Source organism: Anastrepha ludens, chromosome 6 (assembly GCF_028408465.1).
Source record: "Anastrepha ludens isolate Willacy chromosome 6, idAnaLude1.1, whole genome shotgun sequence".
NCBI classification, from domain to species: domain Eukaryota; kingdom Metazoa; phylum Arthropoda; class Insecta; order Diptera; family Tephritidae; genus Anastrepha; species Anastrepha ludens.
Window position 1 is genome coordinate 115,463,373 of NC_071502.1, and position 10,657 is coordinate 115,474,029.

The window sequence follows — 10,657 nt, forward strand, 5'->3', positions numbered from 1 at the left end:
TAATTGCAACTCTGATGCATGCATCTAGTATTAAATGCGTTATTGCCATGGTGTAGAGAAAAGAGTAAGAATTTGCAGATTTGGGGCACCATTTTAACGCGCATTTTCTGATAACGCAAAATAACAAACAAACAAATTTAGCTCAAACTCATTTGCACCCTAATTTTAGTAAAAGGAATTTTGCAATCGCGAAATATACTTTTGATATATATATACATTTATAAATTTAGCCAATTAAATAGTTATTGTTTGACGCCTACAGTAAAAATTGCGGTTGCTTCGCCCCAAGAAAAATGGCTTATTAACAAAGTCGAAAGACAAAGGACGCATAAACTACGATTGCCTGGTATATGGTAGACGGACTTGGCGTTTAATGCGTTTTAATCTTTTTTTACAGTTGACTGCGCAATAAATCAACCCTGCATCTTAATTGTCACCGTTAACAATATATTTGCAACTTTACATATACAAAACATTTTGTGAAATAAATCTCATAATATGTGTTTGTTTTAAGTAATGCATTAAACCATAGTCACACACAAAACAATTGCATAAAGAGCACACACAAATACACCTACATACGCAAAATGCTCAGTTTATACGTATATTCAAGCGCATGAAACTTCTATTTTTTCTAGATATAATGCGCGTTTTTCTCATAGTTTCATTCTCTCTTTTCATCTTCTATACTTTGCAATCCATCCTTTCTATCGTTTTTCATTTACTACCCGCGCATGGCTTGTAGATCAGATCATATCAATTCAGACTTAACCCGGCGTACATCGGTACTGGGTAAAAAAATACACAAAGGTAATAAAACCACGTCTAAACCACGCGCTCCCTACGTTAAATAAATATTTAATTAATTATACACCTATATATTATGTGGTAATTTTTACCCGGTTGCGACCGTTTGTGTTCGTATTTGCCTAGCGACAAACCCCGGGCTAAGCGATTTCACCGTCCCTTGAAAAGGAAAGCAGTTGCTCGGAAGCATTTAAAATATCAAAACACAAAAACGGCTTAAGTCTCTAGAAACAGTTATTCAAATATTTAATAAAGTCAAATTATTTATTTATTAAAAAAATCTTTTATGCGCATATTTTCCATGTAAAAGATCAACTTACATTTTATTTCGGCCAAAATGGCTTAATTTAAAATAATATGAATTTAACGCATCGCAATTCGTTTCAGTTTCCCACGGTTTTCAAACACTTTAGCAGAACGCAATAACAGTAGCTCCACCAGAGAATGTTATTTTTTTAATGTTAATCTAAATGTTAACATTCATTCTCTGCCACCATCTTTAGCATTTTACTGCTATACCTTAACATTATGTTGTTGCGCCTGGCTGCTCATGCAGTGCACACTGCTAACCAATATGGCGGCGTAAGCACTAATTGAAAAATTCTAACGAACACTACACCATTCACGCACTTCGAATATGTGTGATGCAGCAGGTTTTAAAAGCACACATATACGCACATACAAGTACGCATATGTACCTCTTAATAAAGCAATTTAACGTACATATCAAACTACTAATTATATATTCCACTACCAATACAGCGCAGTTACAATGAGAGAATTCATACACTGTTGTTGATGCTACAAATCCTCGCACAAACACTAGATCACTGTTTATGTTATTTTTTAGGCGTTAGCTTTTCACTATACTCAATTATTTAAAAACGTAGCTCATCATCGCAAAATTCGCAAGCAATTACAAAACTTCCCAAAATTTTAAACGTTCCTCCCTTCACTGTGTCATCTTCATATATTCCGCTCTACATTACTATTTTGCTATTTTCATTAATGCATCTTTTATGAAATGAAGGCTCATCAAAATGAATTAAAACAGCAATCGAAAATATTTTAAAAGAAAATACACTCATCTATATGCATTCACACGCACAATCTGCTACATCTATGCAAATCATAAATACAACACATTGCCACTATTTTCACCAACACCGACACAACCATATGCCACACTACAATAATCAACAGCACAAAACACAACAACATCAAACGCACAGCTAATCAGCCATAAATTGCATTTCCAAATTAATACAAACAAAAAAAGGATAAATGGTTCAAATTTCAAAAAAAAAAAAGGAAATATCAATAGAGCTTAAGGAATCAAATCAAAATACACATATACATACTTACATACATCCGCATTATAGTATGTAGTGCATAAATTTAAGAGAGCAAGCATTTGAACGCATTTTTGGGCATAGCAGCAACGGAAAAATTTCACCTTATAACCATCCATTTATCCAGAAATGTTTACATATTTTCAATTGAAAACTTGTATATGGATTTTTAGCCAATTGTTATGGAAAGGCACCACAACAACTACAGCAGGTGGATGTAATCGCTTAACATATAGTGCGTATTTATTTAGATTCACTGGATTAATTGGATATCTACTTACTACTCTATACCGTTAACATACAAAGTTAACGTTCGAAAACGGGGTTGAGTTCCAACGCTAAGGAGAAGTATAAGAATCACGCACGACCACTTATAATGGTTGCATACGAAATTGCATCGACAACTTTTCGCATAAAATATCATTAAAAGAAAAAAAAAAAAAATAAATAAAAATAAACCAAAAAATACATTCAAGCGTTTCAAAATGAATATATATAATTTTAATTAAACCTAATACTATAACCTGCATCATCTTGAACTACGAAATTTTGCATGACAGTGGCGGCAAATACACATCACACTCATCATCAACTCAAAAAAATGTTTATTTGAAAATAGTTTTCGAACAAATACTTAACAAAAAACACAGAAATAAACAATCCTGGCGCCATTAGTAAATACATTATTGCATATCTTATTACGCATTTCAATTTTTTACGACTTTTATTTTTTATTATTTATTTTTATTTTTTTAGTACATATTTTTTGTTGTTATTTCCGTAATTTTTTAATTACATTACACATTAACATTTACTGACAACTTTCGATTTCCTTTCATACATGCCACCCTACGTTATGTTCGTTTTCTAATTGTATCCGTTTCCTCTTTTTTTTTTTGGACGCTGTGCAGTGGTTAACTGGAAGACGTTTCCTTTTTGATAAAACAATTCCGTTGCTGATCGATTGAAGGCGTAGTCATGTATTTTGGTGTTAATTGCTATGTTCTAGCAGCAATCTGGTGACCCAATTTTTAACAATAACAAACTTGTAACGACAAAGTACAGAGCATAGCAACATGTGTAACAGCAAATGGCGATGGCAGCAGCGGTAAAGTTAACGAGCATCTCAACAATAACAATCACGACAACCCTTTGACAGCCGACCAACAAGCAGATATATAAATTCAGGAAATGGATTAGCAGCATAGAAAACACCAACATCATAGCAATTTTGATTTTTTTAGAGAAATTTGTAATTATAAAAGAAAATAAGTTGTAATACAAATAAAACACAAGCAAAAAAGGGAGTTGTAACAAAAGCCTGCCAAAACACACTTATAAAACCATCCATAAACCCATGAAATGCATATAAATTCATTTAAATTTTCTATTCAGAAAACCCACACACTACCTACATACTAATAAAAGCATACATACAACCATGCGTCGTAATATTAGATAAGACATCGATCAAATATAACCACACTTGTGAGCATTCATATTTAATTTTTGCATATATTATTTGTAGTATATAAAGGAAAGCGAGCATAGTTAGAATTTATTTTGTTTTAGGTTTTAATTATTTAAACATATCCGTGTGTATGTTAATATACATATGTATACATGCATATGTGTATGCATTAAAGAATAGTTTTATTTATATTAATTGTATTTTTTTAAATAAATTCTATGTTTTTGTTTATTTGTTAAAAAATTTAAATGCACTTAACTGCATAGATTAGAAATTAAAAAAATGTTGAAGTATTCTGAAAAACTAACAACAAATCAAATTAAATTAATAGTATTGTGCGAATCCCCATAACTCATACTTTGTAAAATGAATATTATATACCAACCCATATTATTTGATATGTATTAATTTTCATGTCCGAAATTTTTGTCAAGCAACCATTTGGAAAAAATATTCACTAAATTCTATTAGCAAACTACTACATACACACACTGCATTGGCATATTGTTTAATTGTAAAGTGTTATTGTATTTTAGACGCACTTTAAACAAATACACTAAGTGAATATTTTAAGCGTAATTTACTTTGTATGAATATGTCATTTGACAAAGTATGTAAAAAGGAGCGGAAAATGATGTTTCTAATATAAATATATTTAGCTAAATACATAAAAAAAAAACTTAAACGTAGTTAAATGCGAGAGAATTGTGAAAATCATAAATTTAGAGATTGTAAAAATTAAAATTTTGTTGAAAATAAAATTTGCTTATAAATATATTTTATGTGTAAATTTGAAATTTTTTTATTGTTTTTCTAAATGACAAAGAATGTGGATATATTTATGCCAAGGCAAATCTGTTAAGGGGGGAAGTCCATGTAGAAGCCTCTAAATCGGTCATTTTTTAAACATATTTTTAAAGATGATAAAGTAATTATACAATATTATTTTGAAGCTTTAACATAACTTTATTTAATCTTTTGAGAGCACAAAAAAAAATTTTTCTTTTTTTTCAAAATGGCGGCTCAGGATTATTTCTTGTCGGCTGCCTACGGTGCGAGGTCCCAAACTGCTCTATTTATTACTCTTAATCTATCGATTTGAAACAAAAAAAAGAAATTGGTTTTTTTTTATAACATACTATATTAACGTAAAGGATGAACCTATTAAGAAACAAGTATAAAATTAATTATAAAATAAATCTTTGAAAAAAAAGTCAGAATTTAGCACTATTTTATTGAGATTTTTAACCCCCAAAAAGTAATTTATCAACGCGAAATATCTGAAATTTTAGGTTTATCCTTCCGATAGTAATGTACAAAAAGCCTCACCAAACTTCAAACAAAGCGGTCGATAACTTTTTGAGTTACAACACGAGCAGTTTTTAAAAATACAGTTTCGAGATAAATTAATTTAAAGTTTAAGGTATAGGAGCGCGCGAACCGCTCTCTACATAGTTAATGGGCTATAGAAGCTATAATATTAGGAATTTCCGCATGAAAATTTCACAGTATATTCTTAAAATACTATACTTTTGAAATATTGAAAAAAAATCGATTTTTTGAAAATTTTACATGGACTACCCCCCTTAAAGGTGGGGTTGGTAAATTATCTGATTTGTTTTTTTTTTCGCCATGTCCATGTGGCTGTCAGCTCAGAATAAAACAAAGCGAATTCATTATTAGTTTTGTTGTTTCCCAATACTTTGCTTTGACAACCAAACGTATGGTTGTTGGTCTAGTGCCACCGCCTTTAATGAATGTGGCTTGATTTATCCTTTGCGGCAAATTGAATATTTTTGAAACATTCGTCTACTAGTTAAATACATAGTTGGACTCAATGCGAGCTCAATCAAAAGAATACGGTAGTACCTAACATATACAGGGTCCGACACTCGAAATGTAACCAATTAAAAAGGCCATAAATTTAGTTTGGAAAATTACTTTTATTCAATCCAATAAAAATGTGTGAAAATAATACAAAATTAAGAATCACTTTACTTTTGCCTTGACCTTTACCATGGCCTTAAGATGAGCACTGTCTCATGATGGCCAATCGATGACTCAAATTCTCGTATGAACGGTCGGTCAAACTAACCCTATCGTGCTTTGGTGTAAGGTAATGAGCCTTTTGGATCTTGTAATGCTTGACTTTGAGATAATAATAACAACGCTGGATTGTCATTTAGCCAATTAGCTGCACGGTCATCAGCTGCGTGGGCGGTCTGAAGTTTGTTATACTTCATGTGCCGGACCCTGTAGTAGTATTGGCCGAAATAAAGAACGTTAATTTGCCGAACGAACAGCTGCCGAAGCTACATATGGTGTAAATATGTTTTTGTTATTTTTGTAAAAGCACTTTACCTCCACATCGGCTGTTCACACAACTTCTTTCTCTGGCTCCTCCAAACTAGACGGAAAAGCGCAAGGTTGTTGTTGATGTAGCGGCATAAACATTCCTCATACATATACGTGGAATGCTGTTAAAGTGACAGTCCTTGGCCGCATATAAATACGGGTCGTTCCGGTTACGTAGAACTGACTGTTGTTGTTGTAACAGTGTAATGTAATCACCGGTCGTCTTCGTGTAGCTCATCTAACGCTAAGGCCCAGGCAACTTGCAGTTTCGACAGGTCAAGTCCAGAGGGAGAGAGGTGTTAGATTAGTGGGTTTGATGGGGCATGTCGAAAGGTGGAAAGGTGGTTAGAGTCGTGCGGGGTGCCGGACATATTTTTAGTATGTCGGGGTCGATTTTGGATAGGTAGGAGTTTAACCTGCTACAGTATCCAAAACGTAATTGTGCCAAGGTTATGCGGGACTTTCGGGGAAGTAGGAGACTTTCATCTGCAATGGGTGCTGGTTGGACTCCGATGATGGCATTCGGGGGTCAGGAGCTGAAGAAGGTGGTAAGAGTCTCCCGATGAATGTCGTTAATTGTCTGTCTGTACACTGTCGGATGCAGTAATTGTCGGTCTGTTTTGTCCTGGATCCCGTCCGCGTAGTTAAGGAGATACCTCCTGACATGCCTGGGAGGTGGCTCAGGCTCAAGCAGGTGTCTGAATGGATGGGACCTGCGATAACACCCTAACAGGCTTTGACAAGTCTATAGCTTCATTCACTGCGAAGCACTGCATAGTTTAGAACCGGCCGGCTTATTGCCTTAAATGTCGATAGCAACATTTCTTTGCATTTGCCCCAAGTCCTGCCGGCTAGTGATTTGAGGACCTTGTTCCAATTTTGGACTTTAGTGGCAATAGCGGTTGTATGCGCTGAGAAGGAGAGCAAACTATCGAAGGTAACTCCCAAGATTTTGGGGATGTTAACAGTCGGAATCGGTGTTTCCGCTCCTTTGTCCAGGTCGAGGTCCAGAGAGTCGCCGCGGACTTCGTGGGGGAAAGTTGTAGGTTCCTCGCAGTAAAGAAGCGAGAAAGGCAGGCGAGTTAGTCGTTTACCTTGGCGCACAAACCAACAATGTTATTACCCGACGCCATTATGGTGCAGTCGTCGGCGTAGGAGACCAGGGAGACTCCTTCTGCGAAGTTTCGAGACATAGAAGTTAAAAAGCAAGGGTGAAAGGACACCACCCTGCGGAACTGCCTGCTTTATTTACCTCTGTTTTGAGATTTGGTCTCGAAATAGCACCAACTCAGGTAGTTCGCGGCCCACCTCTTCAACCCTGGCGGGAGTATCGACTGTAAAATATTATCTAGGAGCGTGGGACGGTTTTGGTTGAGCCCGTGATTTACCTGTGTGTTAATGACGGTGAGTGCTGTGGTGGTACTGTGCACTCTTCGGAAGCCATGTTGGTGTGAGACTGGGGTCAGATGTTTCGTGTAGAGTGGGAGTATAAGGGCGTCAAGAGTCTTTACTGGGGAAAGGTGAGTTATCCGACAATAAGAATCCTCTTGGTTAGCGGGAACCGACTGTCTACAGTTTCAGTTCAAAGTGCTTCTGCTGTTGTTATTGTAATAGCATAAAACATTATCCATCAATTCCTTAGGAATATCCTGAAGTGACAGTCCTTAGCCTGTATAAATATGGGCCGCTTCGCTAACTTAGAACCGACTGAGGTGGAAACGCCAAAGTAAATTTCGTTTCAAAGTTGAGCAGATATTGTAGAAGAGTTGAGAGATGTCAATACTTTTTTGAATGTTTCTCCAATTCCTATAAAAGCCAAAACAGCCACTAGCATTTTTAAACTGCTTTACTTGTAGCCGAATAGAGGATATAAAATGTCAACTGAATTTTTTGAAAATTGAGAAATAATAACAATAAATAATTAAAAAAAAAAATTAAAAAGAAAGCGCAGGGCTTACACCCTTTTTTAAATTTTTTTTTATTTTTATTTTTTATTAAATAAAAAAGTAAGTCGCTTAAATAAAAAGAACATCACATCCCAAGCTTATCTGGTATTTTGATATAAATCTTCGTTCCTCTATTCCTTCCGAGAAAGTCATCGATATCGATTTGTTCGTCCAAATATTCCTTATACATACAAGAATTGTAAAAGGCTGAAGCGACTGTAGCTAGAAATAGTGCACCATCGTTCAACTCATGTGTCAACCTATAGCGGGTACCCATTATGCCGGCCATTAAAATCTCAGTAGATAATTGAAGCAACGGACGTGGTGGATCTCTTGAATTCAAATAGGCACCATAGCTCAGCGCACTACCAACCACAACGCTTGCACCTAATTGAATGTATGAACCTGCAACACCCATAAATTTTATTATGAATCAAAGAGTATTATTGATAACTACTATTATCGATAGCTTTCACAACACCCAAAGCAGTATAAGTGCCCGCAAGTATAAAACCCATCATATCAAGACCCATCTATATTTGCTTGCGATTGCCAATTACAAAACAAAAGCAGTACGCGTGTATTATCTATCCTTTCATCAGCTTTCGCGTTTTTAATTTTTTATTTGCCTCGCAAATAGGCTCCTTTTTTTGGCTGTTGTTCAAGGTTCAAGTTGCTTGAAATCAGTTGCTGCTTCTGAAAGTCTTGCACTTTTATAAAAGAAATTTGTATAATAAAAATAGAAGAAACTTTATTTCTGACAACTATTGAAAGTAAATAAACTACAAATATACAAATTTCCACTTTAAAGTGCAATTCAATAAATGAGAAATTAAATGTCGCAAACCGAAAAACACCAATAACAGACGTTTATATGTATAAGAATGTACAAGAAGACAGTGGTTTCGTGCATAATTTGTCGTAGATTAATTTTATCGCATGGGCAAGTTTGTTCCACTGGCATTTATTGCAAATCTATGCATTTACTGTTGTCTTCCTGGTAAGGGCAAGTAGCGATTGTACATAACCAAGTTTCGCAGTAAGGCTGCCACAGATATCATGCAAATCATGCCAGCAGGCATTAATTTGCCAGTACGGTTCCAACGTGCACCCATCATGCCAGCTAAAAGTAGAGATGTGCCCAACTGCAAGAGTGGACGTGGTGGTTCTTGTGAATTAAAGTGTGCACCTACGCCAAGTATGGCACCAAAAGCCAACCCAGCCCCCAAGGAGGGCACGGAACCTACAACCGAAGCAAAATGTATGAATTTTTTGTAGCAGAGAATGAGTTGCACAATCTATATGCACACATACTTACCGGCTTTAACATAACCGATAATACCGCCAGCAGCTACAGTAGCAGCGTATAAATACCCAATCAAGTCAGTTGGCATTTTTATTACTTTGCTCTTTTATGTAAAACTTTATTCCAATAGAATAACTTAAAATATGTGTTAACAAAAATACCGATTGCAATCGTACGTATAAACAAGATTAGAAAACAATACGTAAGTTAATGAAATTTTTTTGAACGTTCTCTGTCATAGGCGATAGAGGATTTTAAGGAGATGAGGAATTTCGGATGTACATAGTGAGGAATGAATGAAAATGGCACAAAGAACTATTTCTATAGCTTCTACTTCTATGTATCAAAATTTACGAACAATAATGCAGTAGAGCACTTAAATTTTTTTTTTCAAGTGAATTTTGTTGTTTGGTTTGCATACATTTTGATTGAGGTTTTGACATTGAAACCACAAATTGCAAATACAAATTACATATGCATATAAATTTTGTTTTTGTACTACTTACCTTGTACGAAATCGCCTTGGTTCTGAATTAAGGCGCATCAACAAGATATTGGCGGTAGGACAACTGATTCGGTTTTGTTTTATTATTTAATTATGCTATGTTCACACAGCACGTAATTCGCTCTCTGAGTAATTCGCAAATTACTCTGTTTCCACGGCGCATTCATAATTCACCTTGATAGTTCTCATCCTTGTTACTATCGCAAAGCGGCGAACTCTTTCCCCTGAAGTTCTATTCAACAACAAACGAGTTCTATGCAAACAACGGAGCTCGCCAAAACAACGTTTCAGCATAAAGCCCCAACCAAGGCGGATCTATATAGCTGTCAGCCCAGAAATAACAAAGCGAACTCATTTTTTGTTTCCTACTTTATCAATACTTTGCTTGGACAATCAAACGAACAAAACATTGTTGTTGGTCTCGTGCCACCATCTTTAATGAATGCGCCTTGGACCCAACTGATCATTACATAATTTAAGCAAAGGTTAATGAAGCAGCGATTGGAAGGCTTACCTTAATATTTTCCACATTTGGTTTAATATTGATTTTCATTTTATTTTCGTTCATAATTTACATATATGTATGAATAATTTTTTTTTTAATAAATGCAACATTTTTTTACATTTTTTATTCATCCGCGGGAAATCTTAAACCAGCCTCTGTGATTCTAAATGGAACAATTTACCATATCTTGAGCCAAAAAAAGTATCATAATTTCTTAATCTTAAATTTCACGAATCTTAGGCACGTAGTTTGCTCAAGCACCAACTTACACAGAACACAAAACCAGTTAACCGAACACCGAATTCGGATGTCAAAACTAACTTCACAGTTGGTTAAATAGCGATTTAGGCACTTTTATCTATTATTCTTGCATTCAACTCATACATGCGATTCATGCACATAAAAATTCG

At 35.0% G+C, this 10,657-nt stretch overlaps 3 protein-coding genes across 10 annotated transcripts in view; 1 reads left to right on the forward strand and 2 right to left on the reverse strand.

Moving 5' to 3' along the window:
* LOC128868400 (venom metalloproteinase 3) overlaps nt 1–4,379 on the forward strand; it is a 247,771-nt gene extending 243,392 nt beyond the window's left edge. For 5 of the 8 annotated variants that reach the window (XM_054110447.1, XM_054110450.1, XM_054110449.1 and 2 more), the window contains one exon: nt 3,071–4,378. Coding sequence is in view for 4 of the 8 variants with exons in the window: in XM_054110449.1 (XP_053966424.1) it covers nt 3,071–3,099 (29 nt within the window). In the remaining 4 variants the exon portion in view is untranslated. Of the gene's footprint in view, nt 1–3,070 lie in introns of all 8 variants that reach the window. The other 3 variants (XR_008455111.1, XR_008455109.1, XR_008455110.1) reach the window with 1 other exon arrangement.
* Nucleotides 4,380–8,002: 3,623 nt separating this feature from the next.
* LOC128866303 (transmembrane protein 14 homolog) lies at nt 8,003–8,566 on the reverse strand. The gene is made up of 2 exons (XM_054106913.1): nt 8,389–8,566; nt 8,003–8,336 (listed from the first exon to the last, which is right to left on the reverse strand). The coding sequence occupies exons 1-2, from the start codon at nt 8,462–8,464 to the stop codon at nt 8,017–8,019; spliced, it is 396 nt and encodes a 131-aa protein (XP_053962888.1). The 5' UTR covers nt 8,465–8,566; the 3' UTR covers nt 8,003–8,016.
* Nucleotides 8,567–8,656: 90 nt separating this feature from the next.
* Nucleotides 8,657–9,479, reverse strand: LOC128866304 (transmembrane protein 14 homolog). The gene is made up of 2 exons (XM_054106914.1): nt 9,250–9,479; nt 8,657–9,174 (listed from the first exon to the last, which is right to left on the reverse strand). The coding sequence occupies exons 1-2, from the start codon at nt 9,323–9,325 to the stop codon at nt 8,915–8,917; spliced, it is 336 nt and encodes a 111-aa protein (XP_053962889.1). The 5' UTR covers nt 9,326–9,479; the 3' UTR covers nt 8,657–8,914.
* Nucleotides 9,480–10,657: the final 1,178 nt, after the last annotated feature.